Genomic DNA, 21697 nt, shown 5'->3' with positions numbered 1-21697 from the left:
AAGTAGTCGAAATAATAATAATAATAATAATAATAATAATAATAATAATAATAATAATAATAATAATAATAATAATAATAATAATAATAATAATAATAATAATAATAATAATAATAATAATAATAATAATAATAATAATAATAATTATCTTATTAATTAATATTTTATTAACATAAATAGTTTTAGAAAGATATTTAGAATATTCTTTATATCAATTGTCACGGTCATAGACTAAAGGGCTCCATTAGGCACGTGATAATAAGCCCTCAGGCCTATTGTGTGCCGAAGGGAGCCTGTATATACATATAAATTGTATAGTTTTCATAAGTTTAAAAGAATTAATAAAAATCTTTATACTATATTTCATCTAATTGATTTATTATTAATATTTATTCTAACAATTCTTTTCATTCTTTAATAAAGTAATTTATTAATTAATACTTATTGAAAAGCTATTAATATTAATATAATCTTTATAAAAAGAATATTTAAAGGTTATAATTCGTATAGTGTAATTCTAAATCAATTGAATAGGGATATCAACCAATTTCTTAAGGAAATCAATATTGATATATAAATGATTTAATTGTAATAATCTTCTAATAATAAGGATCTACTATTAATTCAATAATTTCAAGAAATGAAAAAAAAAATGTTTATTATAAGAGAAGCTTATAAAATAGTGATAGATTATTTATTATATATAATTACTCTAATTAATTATAATAGTTCTATAGTTATAATATATATAACTTTTAGGGTTATTATATTAAATCAGGGAAAGCCTTTTAAATTATAAAGATTAAAGTAATATAAAGAAAAAAATATTAATAAAATTAAAAAAATTTTCTTTTAAATAAAGATTATATTTCGAAATAATAGCGGGTATTATTTCTTAATAAAAATAAAAAAATAAACTATATTATTTAATACTTTAAAAAGCAATTGTTAATAATTGAGTATTGATATAAAAACGAATTGTTTAGTGAAATAATAAAATAGGAAAATTTTAAAGAATATATATATAATATAATTATAAATAAGAGGAATCAATAGTAATAGATAATTTAAAAAATTATATATATAAAACAAAAGGAGAGTAAAATTATAAATATCTTTATAGTATATTTGAAAAACCTTGAAGAAGATATCGAATAGAAGCCGGATAATATTTGGAAAGAAACAATATTAATAGATTTTTTGTTTAATTTGATTTAAAGAATATCCAAATTACTCTAATAACCTGAATTTCGTTTCGAACTTATTAAATATATTTATAGGTTAGAAAATATTAATAAATTATATCCAAATAAAAATATTAGAGAATTATAATAAATATGTAAATATATTTATTCTTTTTTATAATTAGATTTCCCTTTAAAAGATTTTTATATATAAAATAATATATTTATAAATATTATTCTTTAGAATCGAAAATCAAATTAATTAATAAGAGATTTAGTAATCAAATCAGAAAAACCTCTTATTGAAATATTATATATAAATTATATCCAAAATATTGTTTGTTATAAATATTAGTAAAAAGGATATTACATTATTATATATCAAAATCCTATTATATATAAATATTATAAAGAAAAGCATAGAAATTTTATTTATTCAAATAATATATTTAATACTTTTTATTCGAAAAATATCTAAATCTAATTATTATAATAAGTATTCCTTTGATATTGAATTTATAAAAAGAAGAAAGAGTAATTTATATAATTATTATATTTTTCAATATAAATAAAAAGCTAATGGCTTCTTAATACTTTATTAATTTAGAAGAATAAACTAATATTATTCAATAAAACAAATATATGAAATAGAATTAAATATTAAATAAAAAAAATATTTTATTTGTATTTACAAATAATATTGTTATTATTTTGTATAGAAATTATAAATTTGCTATAGAAATAAAGAATAATAAAGAAAAAAAGAGAATTTATATTTATAATTTTATTTTTATTATATTAAATTTATTAAAGATAAATACTATTTTAGATTTATTTTAATTATAAGTAATAAATCTGAATATTAATTAGAAATCAATATCTTTTTAATATTATTCTAGTTTTAATAATTTTGAGATAATTCCAATAAAGGAATTTTATTGAAAAATAAAATAAGATAATTGAATCTTTATAATATTTTTAGATAATAATATATTCTATTAATCAAAAATATAAGATTATATAATATTTGTAATAGAATTGTTTATTATATTAAAGGAATTTAAAAAATATGAAATAATATTTTTAAAAAACAAAAATAATCTTTTATCCAATTATTACTTAATAGAGCACTATATTAATCTCAAACCTAATTTAATCTCTTTTTAAAATCCTATTTACTTTTTATTAAAAAAAGAATCCCTAATATTATAAGAATATCTTAAAGAGTATCCGAAAAAAGAATAAATTAAAAGATTAATTAATTTAATAAATATTTTAATTATATTTATATCTAAAAGAAAGGGAGGCTATTAATTATATATCAATTATTATAGATTAAATCAAATTATAAAAAAAGATAGAATTCTATTATTCTTTATTAATAAATTCCTAGATCGATTACAGTAAAATACTATTTTTACAAAACTAGACTTAAGAGATATATATTATTATATTCATATATAGATAAAAAATAAGTGAAAAATGGTGTTTTGTATATAATATAATTAATACAAATATAAAGTAATACTATTCAGTTTTATTAATATTTCAATAATATTTCAGATATATATTAATTAAGTATTGGTGGGCTTAGTGGATAACATTTATATAATATATTTAAATAATATTCTAATTTATTTAAAGGATAAAATTATATATATAATAAATATTCAAAGGATTTTTGAATATTTTATTGAATATAAATTCTATATAAAACTAAAGAAATATATTTTTTATATAAGTGAAATTAAGTTTTTAGATTTTATTATTTTAATTACAAAAATTATAATAAAATTAGAATACATTCAAATTATAATGGAATAGTTTATATCTAATAATTTCTAGGATATATAAATATTCTTTAGTTTTGTGAACTTTTATTAATATTTTATTAGAGCCTATTTAGTTATAATTTATAATATAATTATATTAACAAAAAAAGCAAAAAAGGAGAGAATATAATTAAGTTGAAATGAATTAATAAAATTCAAAAGATTTTTGAAATTCTAAAAAAAGCTTTTATTTTAGTATTAATCCTTTAATACTTTAATCTTTTATTTTATATAATAATCGAAATTGATACATTGATATTTATATTAAATAATATATTATTATAATTATTCTCTACAAATATAAAGATATTATTTATATAATAATAGTATTCTATTATATTCTATTTAAGAAAACTAAATCCTATGGAATAATAATATTTCATTTATAATCAAGAGTTATTTATAATATATAATATTTTTATATAATAATATTATTATATAATAAATAATCGATATATAATTATAATTATATTTAATTACAACAGTCTTTAATATTTTATAATTAATATCTTATTAAATAACTTATATTTTAATAGAAAATGAAATAGTATATAAATCAATATTAGAGATAATAAAAAATGTTTTATTATACCTTTAATAGAATAATAAATTCATAAAAAATAAAGAATATTTAAATTAAAGATTACATTCTATTAGAGTTACTTTATTATAGCAGATAGATATTGATAGACTTTTTAAATATAATGGGAATGTCTATATATTACTAGATTTTGTTTTAAAAGCAGAAATCCTGAAAACTTATTATAATAATTCTATAGATGAATATTAAAATATTACAAAAACCCTTAAGATTCTAAAATTAAAGTATTTCTGATTTTCAATAAAAAAAGATATTAAGAATTATATTAAGATTTATATGATATATTAATGAATTGCTATAAGAAGATATAAACTTTATAACAAATTGCAAACCTTTCCTATATCTTATAAATTTTGAAAAAAAATAATTATAAATTTCATTATAGATTTGCTTTTTTTAAAACTAAATAAATATATTTATAATATAGTTTTAATAATTATTAATAGGTTTACAAAGTTTGTTTAATATATTCCTATAAATAAATAATTATATTATCTGAATTTATATAAAAATTAATATAAAATATATTTAAGGATTTTAGGGTATTGAAGAATATTATTTCAAATAAAGAATTGTAATTCATAAGCAAATTTTGAAATAATTTTTTATTTTATTTATAAATCCATTGAAAGTTTTGATAATATTTTATTTATAAATTGATGGATAGATTGAAAAACAAAAACAAAATCTGATTTATTATATTATTTATTATATAAATTACTAGCAAAATAATTAGATATTATTATTATTTCTTATAGAATTTATATATAATATTATATAGTATAATATAATAAATACTATCTTTTTTCAAGTAATATATAAATATCAACCTATCTTTTATAATATTAATAAGGATATTAATATTATAGGGAGAATATTAGTGGTATATAAACAAATTGCTTTTTTTAATAAAAAAAGGGAAAAACTAAAAGAATTCTAATAAATTATTATTAAATAAAAAGTAATAAAAGCAAAAGATATAATATTATAATAATATAATATTAGAAATAAAATAATATTAAATATATGAAATAATATTAAATATATGAAATATTAAGTAATTTCAATTAAAAAAGAAATTTTCAGATCAATTTATAGATCTTTTTATAATAATAAATATAAAAACTAATAATCAAATATATAAACTCAAATTATTATTTATCTATAAAATTCATAATGTTTTTTATATTTTTTTATTAAAATCTTAGTATAAATAATCAGATACCGCCAATCTATTATTATTAGAAGAAATAAATAATTATTTTGAATATAAAATGAAAAAAATAATAGTATACAGAAAAAGGAATAAAAATATTCAATATTTAATTTAATAAAAAAACTATTAGTTAATAAAAGATATATAAAAAATCTCTTACAATCTCAAAAATGTAAAATAGGTATTAGAAGAATATAACAAAAAGAAAGAACTATCAATACAAATTTCAAAGAAAAGAAAAAAGAATACTACAAAATAATAAAATCATATTATATATTTGTTTAAGGATTATTATTACTATATAACTATTAAAGTCTTTTCTTTTTTTAATATCTTTTATTCTAATAAAAATAAGAATATAATCCTTTATTTACTAATATATTATATATAATTACTAAATAAATCATTTTTTTCTAATATTTCTTAATAGTTTTTAATTTCAATTTATAAGTTTTAGAATTAATATTAGCTGAATTCTTATTAAAACTAGATTAATAGAATTGATATTAAGCTTTTTATAATACTTTATTTTATACAAAAGTTTATTTATAATTGATATAAATATAATATTATAAAACTATTATTATAATGATTTAATAATAAAATTTTATAATAAAAATTAGATTTTTGATATTATACCCTTAAAATATTTATTAAAAAAAAAGAATTCCAAAATAGATATTACTTATATTATTATTATATTATTTTTTTATATCTATTAATATATCAATCTTATTTTTATTAATCTATTCTTTCTTTTTTTCAGAAATATTACTAATAAATTGATTTTCTAACAATTTAATAATAATATTTTATTATTTTTTATAAAATTAGCTAATATCCTTATCCTTTTGTTAAGACTTTCCAGAGAAGTTAATTTAACTATCAAATTCTTTTATATAAATCTTTCAATCTAAATCTAGTATTTTTGAAATAAACAAAGAATCTTTTATAATATTTGAATCTCAATAGCTAAATATAAATAAATCTTTAAAAACAAATAATAAAATCTTTTATTTAAATTTTTTTTAAAGAAGTTTTACAAATAAAAGAAGGGGAAATAAAAGAAATGAAATAATAAGATATAATAAATCAATAATTATATTATAATATATTAAATATAAAATATTACAAATATTATTTAAAAATTTAGAAAAGATAATAATATATTATAAAGCTTTTAAGATTTGATAAAGAATCTGAATATCCTTATTATTATTTTTATTATTTTTATTAATATAAAACTCATTTTTATTAAATTCAAAAGGAAAAAGAGATTTTTTAGGGGATTAGATTCTATATTGTTTATATTTTATATAATTCTTAAAAATAAATATATTTAGTATTTTAATAATGAATTAATAATAAATGTTATCTTTTGAGTTAATTGTTATATATAGTATATTAGATTAAGAAACTATAAATAAAATAATTAATTATAAGAATATTATAGGAAATATTGATCTAAAAACTAGATTTAATAATAATAATATATCTATAAGAATTATATAATTGTAAATAATAAAAGCTATAAATTTATCTTTATAATTAAAATTAGCTATAGAAATAAGTTTTATAATAAAATTTGATATAATAATATCTAAAGAAAATAAAATATTTTATATACTCAATAGATTAATTTTATAAATCTAATATTTAAATAAAAAAGAACTGATTATAAATTAATAAGAATTTATAAAATGTTTTATTAAATTATTAAATCGATTTAATTTATTTATTATTAAGAAATCCAATTTCTTTATTAATTAAAGTTTATAAATATCCCTATACTTAACCTTTTTTTATAAAAAAGTCTTTATATTCTTTATATATTATTTCTTTTATTGAATCACAATTATATTATCTATAGTTTCCTTTATATTATCTATTAGAATATTATTCTAATAAATATATATTTAATATATAAAATTAATATTAAGGATATATTAGTAAAATATTAGAATATAGACTTTCTTTTAATAATAATAATAGTTATAAAGAGTATAAGAATTATTATCAAAATAGTTAAAATTATTAAAAGAAATATTAGTAATATATTTAGAATAATAAAGGCAAATAGGGATAATTAATTTTATTAAGTTGATGGTCGAATATAATATAATAAATGCTATATTATTAGATTGAGAAATAATTATTATAAAATAAATAAAAATTAAAAAGAGTTATATTATTCAAATAAATATATTTTTTGGGAAAAAGAGACTTTTTTTATAGAAAAATATAATAATTTATTAATAAAGTAATGAAATATATAAAGACTATTTATTTATATATTGAATTATTTATAATATATAAAAATATTGGAATTTTCTTTTGGGAATACAATAAAGGTATAGGCATATCGCAATGCAACTATACACTATTCAAATAGTTTTAGAAGGTAAACGATTATTTTTTGGAATATAAAATATAAAAAGAAAAAGTTCTATTATAATTATAAACTAAAGAATTTTATTAAATATATAATAATAAGCTCTTAGATCTATTGTATACTAAAAAAAGTCTATATATATATATAAATTATATAGTTTTTATTAGTTTAGAAGAATCAATGAAAAATTTTTATGCTATATTTCACCTAGTTGGTTCATTGCTAGTATCTACTTTAACATCAATAAATATTTGTAATAGTTTTTTAATAATAACTAATCTCAATAATACTATAAGTATTTATATATTGATAACTAAAGTATTTGCTACAAATAATAAATGATATAATAATAATAAATTCTTTAGTATTATAATTAATACAAATATAGCACAAAAATCGATTATTGGATATAATTAATATTTAATATAAAAAAAGATTAAGGATATTGAATATAATAAAATTATTATTAGTTAAGTAACAATCCAATATAATATTAGAATAAATATTTCGATTGATTTATTCTATATATAACTTTTATTCAAAAATATAAAATAGGATATAATAAAAGCCAATATTCCATTTTTATTTTATTTAGTAAATACAAATAAACTAAAATTTAAATATAATAATTTTAATAATATTGTTATTATATTTAAAGGTATTTATTTTGTATATTAATAATTCAATTATATATTTTTATTATAGAATATTAATATTTAAGATTTAATTAATTATTTTATTAATAATAAAAATTACTATCTTATTGAAATTGAGTTATAATGAATTCATTATTAATTCAATTATTTATCTATTTACAAGTTTTATAAAATATTAAGCGTTTTGAGTATAATAAAGACTTTAAAATAATTAAATAATTTATTAAGTTTTATTATTATTATTAAGTTTATAATAAATCTTTTAATAGATTCAAATTCTTTCTATCCAATAAGAATTTTGAATTCAAATATATAATATTTGTCAATATATTTTATATCAAAAACAATTCTATTTTATATATTATTAATAAAATAATACATTTTCAAACTACTTAATAATTAAATAATATAGTTATAAAACATATATAAAACAAATTCTATAAATATTAGATTAATATATATATCAAATTATCCGAATATATTATTTATAATATTAATATTAATTTCATTAGAAAAGAATTTTAATAATATATTATATTAATATTTATTTAAATAAAAATAATTCTTATAGAAATATATTATTTTATTAATATTATTAAGAGATTTTATATATTATTATAAAGATTTTATAAAATTATTTATAATGAGATTTATAGTTTAAATATTAGCAAAATAATTATACTTCAAATAACTATAAAAACTATTAATAATATTATTGAATCTAATGATTTAATATTTATGTTACTTGTTTTTAATATATTCCCTTATATTATTGAGAATAGCCCTTTGATATCTATTATTTAATAATAAGTTATTACAATCTCTAAAATTATAATAAAAGTCTGTAAACTCTATAGCTCTATATATATATAAAAAGCTTTGAATATATGTAATAGTTCTTCTATAATTGCATTTTATAATTCACTATTAAATAATATTATTTTAATTTAAAGAAAAGATAATAAAATAGTTTCTAATAAATAAAAAGAATTATTTTTATTATTTAATATAAACTATAAGATATATATATTCAATTTATCTTATAGATCTATAAGATTCAAATTTATATTAATAAAGTTTTATTATCAAATTAAATAAATTAATCAAATCAATTATATTTCAGATTATTTTAATAATAAATATAAGATAATTTTGCTAAAACCTAATAAAATTAGATTATCTGTTTTTGATATATCTATTATATATATTATAAATTCTAAGAAATATTTTTTAGATTTATTTAAAAACGATTAGATATTTATATCAATATTTTTTTTAAAAGTGATTATATTTCAAATTCGAGTTTATATATAAAATCAATATCCTGATTATTTTATAACTAATCTTAAAAATCTAATTCTATATAAAGAATTTAGAAAGAAAAAGATTAATGAATTAATAATCAAGAATATATTCGAGATTATATTATTATTAAATATTTCTTTAAAAATATGTATTTTTAAGTAATAATTTATTAATAAGATTAAAAATGAAGATATGAATATTGAATTTTATAAACCAAAAATAGTTATTCAAATATATAATAATATTAATAAAACAATTATTTTGATATGATTATTAATAATTTAATAATTATAGTAATATATTTTAGTTTTATTAATTATAAATACTTAAAAGAATAATATAAATATATATATTTGAAATATTATTTAAGTATATATTTAATCTATATTGAATCTATATTGTATTTTTTATACTTATATTTTAAAAGAAATGGATTTGCTAATTAGTATAGTTCTATTTATTATCAAACTATTATATAATATTCCAAAGATAGAAAACTATTAATTTAGAATATATTATATTTATTATTTTAAAAAACTTAAAATATAATAATTTATATATAATCCTTGTTTTTTGTATATTAATAATAAGGGGACTGGATTTGATATTATAAGATTTCAAATAGATAATATATTTATTATTAAAGATAGTGTATTTATATAAATCGAGAATAAACAATTTAAATAAACTAGTTTTATAATTAAAGATTGAAAGAAACTAATTCCTAATTATTTATTGAAGTTTAATAATATTATTCTTATATTTAAAGAAAATAATATTTATTTTAATTAACAAAAACAATATAAAAAATCTACAACTTGTTTCTATAGAATCTATAGATATTTATGGAATATATAGCAAAATCCGAAAATATGCTTTTATATATAATCAATATATTATATAATAAGCTTATAGAATATATATTATAACTATATATTAATCTGAAGTATCTTTTGATTTGTTTATAGTAGTATAAATAATGTAATCCAATAAGAATAATATTATAATATTGAATAAATATATCAAGTAGCAAAAAGAAAGTTTTATTAAAGAACTTAATTATATACTATTGAATTTGAATTTATTCAAAACCATTATTTTCACTAATATTTCTTTTATAAACAATAAAGATTATTCATTTTAAATAAATTATATAATTGTTATAATAAATAAATATAATAATATTAATATTATTTATTGATTATTCATTAAATATAAAAAAGTTATATATAGTGTTCTAGTTTCAGAATTGTATAGATTAGTTTAAGAATTCGATATCGGGGTAATAATCACTTTTATAATTAATATTATTCTTAATAAAAAGATTCTATTAATTTTATGTATTAATTCAAAGTTATTATATAACTTGCTTACTAAGCTAGGTATAATTAACAAAAATAAATTAATAATTGATATTATAGTAGTATATTAATTCTATAAGAGAAAAGAGATTATCAAAGTTATATAAATTAATAATCCAATTAATCTACTTAATGTAATAATGAAGGAAAAGCTATATTAAGCTTTTATTGATTTAATTAATACGAATAAAATTGATATTAAGGTAATAAAATAAATAAAAAAGGATTAAAAAAGAGAATGATTTTATTAATAAGAGATTAGGGATTCTAATCAATAAATAAAGGATTTTTATGACTTTACAAATTTCTTTTTCAGCTATATATATTAAAAATTATAAAAGAAAGTTCCAAATGTATGAATAAGAATATTCATTTTAAAGAAATAATTTTAATATAATAACTATTATATCAAAGGGATTAAGTGAATATAAAAAAGACTAGTTTTTTCAGTAGTATTTATATAAGGCCTATTACTTTCCTATATAGCTAGCTCTTTAGATAGAATACAATTAGATATACAGAATCTACGAATTCGTGAGTGCTACGTCTTTCGTATCCTACTCGAACCAATAGTATACAATTATATATAAACAAATTTTATATATAAAATAAGTAACCCATTCACTAATATAATCTGCTCACTAATAAACCACGTTATCTGTTTTTTCAAAGGATTATAAAATATTATATCTTATATAGATAAGCTTCTAAGTTTTTCTAAATATATTTCAAAATATATATTTTGTTATACTAATAATTCCTTTATTATTATATATCAAATTATTTAATAATATATTATAATTTATTAAAAAAACATTGAAGGTTCTAATATCGAATAATTGTAATTGATATATAAAATAAAATAAGGAAAAAGAATTAAAATAATAATCTTTAATTTATTATATTTTAAAAGGAATTCCAAATTGATATAACTAGAATAACTATTGATAATAAATAAATAATATCTTCCATCTACTTTTCGATATATAACAAAATTAAATACATTTATAAGCTAATATAGACCAAAAGTATTCAATAATTACCTATTACTTAAAACTCCAAAATAAACTTTATTCTTTTTCTCTACATTTTGAATTTATATATATTATAGATCCTTTGAATCTTCTTTATAAATAAAAACAAAAAGAAGAGTTATTTCATTAATATATATAGCTGCTAATAGAGTAATAAACTCTTTTAATCTATCTTACTTAGCTTTTTTTATTCTGCCTTTATTATAAATATTAGCACTTATTATTCTTTTTATAATCCTCCCTATATTAATTATAAGATTATTCTTATCTCAATTATATATATCTTTCGATTATATATTATATTTTATATTTATTTACTTTTATTAATTAAATTAAACAAAGAAAGATATTAACAAAAATATTTTAGATAATAAATATTAATAATAATAGAAAATAGCTCGAATTAGATTATAAAAGTAATCAAATATAATAATATTATTAGCTTTTATATATAAATTATTAATATAATAGAAATATTGATTTTTAAAATATATTGAATATCTTTTAAAAAAATTGTTAATTTAGTTTTTTTCTACTTTTTTATTTAGAATTTCTTTTATAAGATTTTTACTTATATAATTTATAAAAGGAATAGATCTTTATATTAATTTATTAATTTGATTAATTAAAATCTCTTTTTGATTATTAAAAAGTATTTGTTTTATATTAAAAAAATTGTTTTTTTAAAATAATTTAATTTTTATACTATCAGAAAATATATAATAATTAATTTTAAAGAAATTAGTTGTTTGGATATATTTAAAGATTTGAATCTTTTTTGAATAATTTAATACAAACTTTATACAAACCTCTAAAGCTATATTATCGATATTCAAAGCTATAATATCAATATTTTCAAAATTGTACATATAATAGGGACATACATGTAGTAGAGATATCGGTTACAAGAGTGGAGAATCAAACTCGTCGCTTCGGAATATACAAATAGGGAAACTACTCTCTCATTAACTCGCTTCTGCGGCTCATCCATGCGTGGATGCCAATTTCTCAAATTGAGCTCTTATGTACATCAACATTTGTAGCAGGAGCTTCATATCTCGGATTTTAGAGATCAATTTTCACGGATTTTGCTAAAGCCCGGTCGCTGGTCATGGCAATGATCCCATCAGAATGCGTGCTATTCACTCGGGCGTTGAAAAAACAACTGGGAAAAAACGATTTGAGAAAAAGCTATAAAACATGCTGTCCACCCTCTAATTTTGGTTGAACTCAAATCATCAAGAACAATCTCATTCACAAACCACCCATACCGGAGCATAAGTATCTTGCTCATCACTCACCACTACTCAACGACTATTCCCGAGACAACATGACAGCTGCAGTTGCGACTCAACCCCACAATCTTCCGCTCCTCGTTACTACCGAGACGTGTCGAGGCCGTACTTACATTGTTACTGGCGCCAACACCGGCCTCGGGCTTGAAGCTGCCAGGCATCTTGTTCGACTAGGCTCTGCCACCGTGATTATGGCAGTACGTGACCCATCTTCCGGCCTTCGCGCTCTGACTGATATTGAATCATCAACCGGGATTTCTGGTGTAGCTCAAGTTTGGGAGCTTGATCTATCTTCATACGCTTTTGTTATAGCTTTTGGGAAAAGAGTTATGGAGGAATTTGATAGAATTGATGCAGTGATAGAGAATGCTGGGGTAGCTTCAGGAGAAAGAATCATCAAAGAGGGACATCTGCTTACAATTACAGTTAATGTAATCAGCACTATACTATTGGGAGTCTTGCTGCTTCCAAAATTGAAGGAGTCTGGGGAGCGATTCGGAATCTTACCGCATTTGGTTATCGTAACGAGTAGAGTCGGTTTTGATTTTGGGGAGGACTGGATGAAGATCAAGGATGACCCAATAGTGAATTCGAATACGGAAGAGATGACTCCAAAGGCGTAAGTTATCTCTAGGCTGCTTGATATAGACTAACAGAATTCAATCAGGTATCCACTGTCTAAGCTCCTTGAGATAATGGCAATCCGCCATCTTACTGGTCTTCTTCCCCTTCAACAAACTGGAGTTGTCATAAATCTAGTGTGCCCCGGTCTTTGTAAGACCGATCTTAGCCGCAGCGTCCCCCCCAGACTTCGTGAAAGAATAGCTAAGCAAAAGGAGCAATATGGGCGAACTGCCGAAGATGGCAGTCGAACATTATTGTACGGCGCAGTTGTGGGCGAAGATAGTCATGGGTGTCTTTTGGAATCCTGTACCATTGCCGAGTACGTTTGAATCGTAGCCATACTCTGTTACTATGCTGACACATTGACCAAGGAATGTAATACCTAGTTGGGTAACTGACTTGGATGGCAGGAAATCGCAGAAGATTGTTTGGGACGCTATTGCAGAGGAGCTGGAAACGATTGAGCCTGGAAGTGTAGAGAAGATATTCAAAAGATGAAGCTTTTGAAACTACTCGGTTTTAGTGCTAGTTATTTTCCATGTACTTATGTAGCTTCCCTCTTTGGTTGATGATGCATCTGATCATATGTATCAACAGTAGATCAATCTTCTCCCCACATAAGTTTTTCCACTCAACAACCTCCAATTTTACTGAATGCCTGAAGAGTTTTACCACATGTCACTATAAGAATTAAATCCTGGTCTCTAAGCGGTCGAAGCATCGGAATGAGACCCTTCAATCGATTGCAGTAATGACCTGACCTCTTTATCGTGCAAGGAATAGACCCAAGGAAAGCTTTCCAGCTTTCTTTGTACATCAGTTTGACTTTGAAGATTAAGAGCTTGCATAGTTTGGCTTATATCCGAAGCTAGCCAAGTGTCATCAAGACTTTCGAAGATTGAAGCCTTTCCCATAAGTAATAGCCAGAGTAACGCCTCTGGAGATCCACATTGTCTCTTAGACAGTTCTTGTGTGGATAATTTAAGCAAACTAGCCAACAACGGATTGACTGGGACTTTTCCATCAAGTCCACGCATGAATGTCGAGATGAATGACACTAGGCCTAAGTGAACTGCATTCTCCAGAGAGCTTTTAGGACGGCAATGTCCTAGAGGATACAAGGACAGTAGACGATATCCAAGAAAAAGAAGTGTATTGTGAAGCTTGTGACCACCCAAAGGAGGACCCGTTCCGACAACGGCATCATTTAGCAACAGAGTGAAACTGATAGTATCTACCAGAAGAGTAAGGAGATCGGTGCTCAGTGGTAATGAAACTAATGCACAGGATATTGCCTTGTTTTTGTAGAAATCTAGATTCCTGCTCTCATGTGCGCAGAATGTATCATTGGATTCAATGTCTTGAACGGTGTATCGTGTGCAGGTGCCAGAATGGAGAGAATGTTCGAGATCAGCTCTATCTCACATATCAACATTAATCATGCAAAGAGCTCTTGATTACTTACCTGAATATTTTTTGAGCAAGAGTGGGCTGCTCCCTCCTAAGATTTGAGATGCCACCCCTCATCTTAACCATTCTTTCGAGTCCTTGAAGATGAACAAGGCCCTGGATGACTTGACCCTGCAACCTATAATAATGTGACATAGTCAACACAACCGCAATAGTAGTATCAGATGCGGCCTCGTTTCCAGATAGTTTTTCATTAATCAAGTGAAATGCAAGTGAAAGATGATGCATAGCTATCTTTGGATCTTCTCGATTTAGGACGAGACTATTGAGAGCCGTGACCGATACAGCTACACCGCAGTGTAAGCCTGGGAGATAATGAGTTAGTGATATTGTTTTGGTGTCTAAGAACAGAGTAGGTGTAGCTTACATGCTTCATCTAAAAGCATGAATTGGACGAATACCGAAGTGGATGACCGAGTTTTAATAAGAGCCTTGCTCAATTCCGCAGGGTATCCTATACTGCTTATGAATGAAAAAGCTGCGCAATCAACTCAGATTAGCAATAATTACCATCAAAGAAAGTATCACTAGATAGGTGTCGCCGTACTTCTCTGAATGATTTGCTTATCTTCGAAAGAGTGATGTGGAAATGAAAGACAGGGGATGTTATCCCCAACCGGGCGTTCGATCTCATAAGTGGATTTCTCCTCCGACTCATTTTGTTCTAGATGACTCGAGCCATTTTGGGCACTTCTCAAATATCTACAAGCGGAAGTGACTACATGTTTCATTTCGTTTGATTTCATTCTCGACGGTCGGACGAGCTTCTTTCCAGCATTCCTTCCCAAAGCGACGTGACTTCGAATGCGTTTTCGGACTGCATGATTGATCGTTGCATTATTGATAAATTCGAAGGGCATAGCTATTGATGTTATTTGCAATATCAGGCTGTCTCACTTGTGAGATGAATGGGAGAAGACGACGAGGTATGGATAAAGGCTCAAGTCTCGGAGTTAGTGGTGTTAACGAGAGTGGGTGCGAATGACCGTCACGTCGGAGCCGAGCACGTGAATGGAATTTTCACTCAACGACTAATACATATGTGGATATTTAGTTGTCAGACAGTATCATATTACAGGAAGATTACCGGTATTTTGTACATGTTATTCGTTTGGAAAAACAAAAACATAGATGTCTGGTGTCGATGTGATATCCCATATAATAAATGGAAAGGGAGGGTCTGATGCTTCCGGAGGAGAAAATGATTAATATTGAACTATCAATAGTGCAGTTTTCAAATTCGCATTATTTGACAACTGTGACACTGAAATTGAACACTCTTGACTTCTCCTCTCATTCTCATTGCTTTCAACCTCTCTAATCTCCTTCTGCTTCTCGCCGTTTTTTTCTTTTCCATTCTCTGTGTCCTCGCTGCCTACTTGCCATTTATCCTTCCCATCTCCTCTCACTGAGGCTTGCGCTTCTGCTTGTGGTTGTGATAGAAAAATTAGGAATGAGTGGATATAGATCCGTGCAACCACATTCTCAGCTATCTTCTAACGGCGCCTTTAAGTCCCATGTCGAAATTTAAACATCTCGTTTATGCATTCTCAAGCTTCCCGCTCCTAACATATCTCAAGTTTCCCAGAACAACTCAGATTTCATCAAATATCAGTACAATTCGGGTCATTAGTCCTAATTGCTAGGCTACTTGGTACCGCTCCCTCTGACCGCAAGTTTTCCATAATAACACTATGAATTGATATTCCGTCATTTGGCCCCAACCACTTCTGCCATGTACTATGTTCAGTCATAAATAATGCCGGGCCAAAGCCTTCCCACATCATGGCCAGCTCGTAAGAATGTTCTTCTGATCTGCCGCACATATCAGTCAACATTTTGTATATCCATAATCGACATTCGGCATGGTTCCAATTCCATTGTGGAATACTTTGCGAAGTAATATTCGGGCGGGTGTTCGTTGTGACTATATGAATACGCGGAAACGTATGCGGTGGAGTGCTTGGATGGGTTTGGGTGGCCGCGGAGGATTGATCCTTCACATCATGAGAGGGTTTAAACCATTGAGCGGAGGTTTCGGCAGCTGCGGAGAATTTAGGATTTGTGATGTTGTAGGGTGGAGGTGCTTCTATTGAGCCCAAAGCCTTCTTGCGATGGAATAAATTCTTCCAGAAAGAAATCATGCTTACAGAATTTGAGGTTTGCAGATAGAATTTGCAGATGAGTGTGTTTGTTTGTGAAATATTGTCGGGTAATCTGCCAACTATCTTCGAACAATAAAGTTTGACTAAGTTGGTAGTTGTAAACGATCGTACTGTAGCTTATACGATATTGCTTTTAGTAGAGGACCTAAAGCTCTTGACAACGATAGTCGATCATGTGCTCATTACTTGATCCCCCTAAAGTTGTTATTTTTCCTTGATTATAGGCCATTAGCCCCAGCCTGGCCTTCCACCGTTTCAATTAGCTTCCTCGCCGACCTGGTGTTCAAAGAATATCCAGACTGATAACTGATTATTCCCCAATAGTCGCCTCAGATATCAAAATTCACGTATTGATGCTGATTTCGGGTATGCGGAGACACCAAATGTGACAAGTATTAATTTCTAGAAATCCAAACTAGCTACTACCCAGAGTCCGGCTCTCATGAAAACAAAACAAAAAATGCTACCGTTTATGCAAACCAAACTTCATAAGTCTCAAATTGTTCGATCAGAAATTACCCGGTCCACGAGTCTAATCCTTCCGAATCAGTTCTCCTAGTTCGTCCAGCAATTCCACCGTCTCCCTGGGACTCGCAATCCAAGCCGTAGTACCAACAACTCTTGCCTTGAAATCATTGCTTCCGGCACTCAAAAATTGGTCTCCAACATGTAAAGTCTTGTCCTTTTTGATCCATTGACTTTCATCTTCGACATTTCCACCAAAGAACTTCTGACAGACCAACACTCCCCAGCTCTTATCGCCAATATCCACAAAAACATCATTTCCCCCATTGAAAGCACAAAAAGGCAAAGAACGACCGACTTCCGACATTTCGAGTTTCTTTTGTACAACTAATACAGTTTCTTCGAGTGACTCCCGTGCAAATTTATAGCCCGGTTCTCGAGGAACAATACCCACAGCTCGTTCTTTCCGAAGAATGATGGCAGGTAAATCGAGATTGGTAACACACTCGCGAAGGGAGAACTCCGCAAGGTCAAGAAGAGCAGTTATACTTGGTTGAGTCCAAGTGGACATACTGGGTAAAATCCATGAGCGACGGTGGTGATGGGTTAAAAGGTATGGTGAACTGGCGTCATAGGTGAAGAGGAAGTTGGATTCGCCGCCTGAATGAGCGTCAGAAATAAATGAGAACGAGAGTGTCAGAAAGGTAATTTACCCATTACGATAAGATTTTGCTTTTGCTCTGGCGTAAGAATGGTGGAAGCTTTGATTGCCTCCAACAGTCCATGAAGTCTACCATAGTACTTTTCAGCCTCAGTATACCCAGCTGCAGTTACAATTCCAATCTTGGTATTGTGGCTCATGAGATCTACAGCCATAAGCATTTCATCATCCAAAGTGGACTAGTACGACTCACTGATTATTCGCTCAATAACAGGGTTGGTAGGCTCAAGACTTTTACCGTCATCATACCTTCAAGGCTTTAGTTAGACAGCCGAGAACCTCGCATGAAGAGCATGACTTACAATGTAACATCACCATCAAAAGTTGCTAAATCCACCGATCCCGCAGAAGTAACACCCATGAGCTGGGCGGTGTTTAAAATAAGCCTGATATCATTGAAAGAAGGTGGAACAAATCGTCTCGACGAAATGAAGCGTTTTCTATCCTGATACCTGAAAGCGTCCGCCAGTGGTAGTCGAGTGAAAAATGTACCAATACTGGGAACCAGGAGTTTTAACTTAGATTGACCTCCTAAGCCAACTTTTTGATGGGCGACTTGACCGCTTTAGTATCTCGGCTTGCGTTACGAAGAATTATACTCACTGTGATCATCAATCATATCTTCAACATCTTGCATGATTTCAGCATAACGGCGGTGGGCAATCTCTGCCATTTCACCAATGGTTCCATTTCTAGATTCGAATACGCCGGTTGGCTGTGAATGTAGAACAAACGGTACAGCTAATAAACCTTTGATCCATTCTTTAATTGAGAGTTAGTAACCAATGTAAGAGCATTTTAGGAGCGCTTGCCCAAAGCGGAAATCGTGACTTCCAAGATCACGCGCGATACTGTCGTGTGCTATTCAATTACACAGCAGTATGACAAGTGGAAGCGTAGAAGCAAATTGAAAGTTGGTACCTATGAATTGATCTCGTCGATGGGTTTTAAGTGCATCTGAATAGAATTAGAATGGTCGAGTTGGTTGACGATATGCTATGGACACGTACACTCAACTCGAAATCTATCTGAACGGTGAGTATAAATGAAGAGTTACATGTGAAAGAACGGATACGTACCTCGTTGTCATTGTCGTAGAAGCGATGAAAGGAAAAGTATAATAGTGTAAGGCCTTCTACGGATGAAGAAGATAATTTTGTGAATCTTTGAAGACGAAAAAATATATTCTGATGTTGTCGAAGACGTTCAAGTATGGTTGGATTAAGTTGGGTTGGGAATGAGAAGGAGGTGGCCGTGAAGCATTGGCATTGTTGCTAGCGATTGCATTTGTTGGCCAATGCACAAGCAAGTGAGAGTGTTTGTTTGTAGGTTAGAACTAACCAATGAGATTCGACGCCGCATTCGATAGATTGATGTTCTCCTGTTGGCACTGCCGACTCCGCAAAATTCATCAATGGTGCGTTTTATTTATTACCTAGATAGGTAGGTAAAAGGAGTTTAGTTTCAACTTGGTTGATTCTGTTGACCTGACTGACTTGATTGAAGAAAGGATTGTATTTAATTGTTGAAAAGAGTCAACACGAAGCTAATTCTACAGACGGAACCTCCGCCTTTGAATTTGCCCCTTTCTTGCCATTGGCGAGCCACCCTGGTGCTTTTATAGAAAGCCAAGACACTCAATGCATTGCTTGAGCTCGGATTACAATATGCTAATGTTGAATCGATCTCCTTCTATTTATCTCCTGACTTGATTCTGGTTGTCATGAGTGCTTTGTATTATACCGAAACTTGCTTCCTCCTTAAATCTAACCAAGCATTCTTTCAACTCTCAGCTACTCCTACCAGAGAACCGCCCAGACAATCAACCCAACCTCCCTGGCTACCAAGCCGAGGAAGATTATCACGTGTATCTAATCGGAGTGATCTGGATCAAGCCGATCCTTGTCTCCTAGACCCCGCATACACGTAATCTTATCAGATCTTTATATAACGTAATTTATCAGTATGTGAGTCATATCAGTATGTGGGCCACTTTCATTTTAATTTATACTTTCAAATACAAATTATTCAACAATTATTATATCAATTAATTAAAATTATTAGAAATCTAATAATTTAGAATCTATTATATTTACTATAATATTTATTAGAAAATATTTCTTTATTAGAATTCCCTTTATTTTAATGCTTATTATATTAAACTTAAATACCAATCTTTTATTAAGATAATATATCAAAAGTTTTTTATTTAATAAATATTCCTTCTTGATATAATGAAGTTTTTTATATATATCAATATTTATTTAATATTTTCTTTGTTTTTCAGAGTGTATAAATCTCTTTATTCAAAAATATTTTTTTATAAGCTAATTTTTTTATATTTTTAATTAAAATTAATATAATTTCAAATGAAGATATAAAGGAATTTGATTAATATTAATTAAAAAAGAGTTTTAATTAGATTATAAAAGATTTGAAAGATTTATTGATTTAAATTAAAAAAGGGAGGGGTAGATATATAAATTTGAATATCTAATTTCGAAAATATAATATCAGAATTAAATAATATTAAATCTATTTTTCGAAATCCTGATTTTATATTTTGAGAAATGATTGATTCTTTAAATATAGTTTTAAAAGTTATAAAGAATTCAATCTTCAAAATATAATTAACATATATTTTAATAAATCTATTAATTTGATTATTATATAAACATTTTAGATTACTAAAATAGTTTATATTAAATAATTAAATTAAATAATTTAAATATAATAATAAATATGTATATTTAATATTATTCTTTTTATAATAATTTTAAAATAATTTCAATTTGTAACTTTTATATTCATATAATATTAATATTCGATATTTGCTTTTTTTCGATTTTTAATATACTTCTTGAAGTGTTTTAATTATTTTAAATCTATTTCATTATTTATGTATTTATTAGATATAGATTTAATAATTTATTTTATAGGAAAATCGATTTTAATATATTAATTAAAGAGATGAATCTTTTTTTGAATTATTAGAAATAAAGAAATAATTTTCTTCTTTTTATTTCTATATATTATTGTTATAGCTTATTCCCAATCATTTAATTATATTGATTTATTTCTATTATATCTTTTAATATTAATAACAATTATTATTATATTTATAATTCTTATTATAAAGCTTATTTCATTAAAATTATAGAAATCTCTATTTAAAACATTATATCTCATTTATATATTTGCAATCAATCAAAATTAGTTTTCAATAAATTTAGAGTTTTTGTAAAAAGTTTTTTGAAAATTATAAATACAATTAAAAAATATTTTTAATTTGATTCAATATTTTATAAATCAGTACACTTAAAGCTTTCTAATGTATTTTATATTTTTCAATTTAAGAATATAATTCGTTATATTT

The 21697-nt window shown here is 24.3% G+C and overlaps 4 protein-coding genes across 4 annotated transcripts; 1 reads left to right on the top strand and 3 right to left on the bottom strand.

Moving 5' to 3' along the window:
- Positions 1–12911: 12911 nt before the first annotated feature.
- On the top strand, positions 12912–13998 carry EAE97_010801 (uncharacterized protein; the record flags this gene model as incomplete). The annotated part of the gene is made up of 3 exons (XM_038881316.1): positions 12912–13495; positions 13544–13819; positions 13872–13998. 3 exons carry the CDS (start codon positions 12912–12914, stop codon positions 13996–13998), a joined length of 987 nt encoding a protein of 328 aa, XP_038727934.1.
- Positions 13999–14204: 206 nt separating this feature from the next.
- On the bottom strand, positions 14205–15830 carry EAE97_010800 (uncharacterized protein; the record flags this gene model as incomplete). Its single annotated transcript, XM_038881315.1, has 4 exons — positions 14205–14916; positions 14966–15275; positions 15338–15448; positions 15518–15830. The coding sequence occupies 4 exons, from the start codon at positions 15828–15830 to the stop codon at positions 14205–14207; spliced, it is 1446 nt and encodes a 481-aa protein (XP_038727933.1).
- Positions 15831–16574: 744 nt separating this feature from the next.
- Positions 16575–17114, bottom strand: EAE97_010799 (uncharacterized protein; the record flags this gene model as incomplete). The annotated part of the gene is made up of 1 exon (XM_038881314.1): positions 16575–17114. The coding sequence occupies one exon, from the start codon at positions 17112–17114 to the stop codon at positions 16575–16577; it is 540 nt and encodes a 179-aa protein (XP_038727932.1).
- A 553-nt stretch (positions 17115–17667) lies between these two features.
- On the bottom strand, positions 17668–19411 carry EAE97_010798 (uncharacterized protein; the record flags this gene model as incomplete). Its single annotated transcript, XM_038881313.1, has 8 exons — positions 17668–18260; positions 18314–18466; positions 18515–18570; positions 18624–18876; positions 18925–19083; positions 19243–19278; positions 19332–19345; positions 19401–19411. 8 exons carry the CDS (start codon positions 19409–19411, stop codon positions 17668–17670), a joined length of 1275 nt encoding a protein of 424 aa, XP_038727931.1.
- Between the last annotated feature and the right edge of the window lie 2286 nt (positions 19412–21697).

This window comes from Botrytis byssoidea (assembly GCF_014898295.1).
Source record: "Botrytis byssoidea strain MUCL 94 chromosome Unknown BBYS_030, whole genome shotgun sequence".
Classification (NCBI taxonomy): Eukaryota; Fungi; Ascomycota; class Leotiomycetes; order Helotiales; family Sclerotiniaceae; genus Botrytis; species Botrytis byssoidea.
Note: the sequence above shows the minus strand (reverse complement) of the source record. Positions and strands in the feature narration are given on the sequence as shown.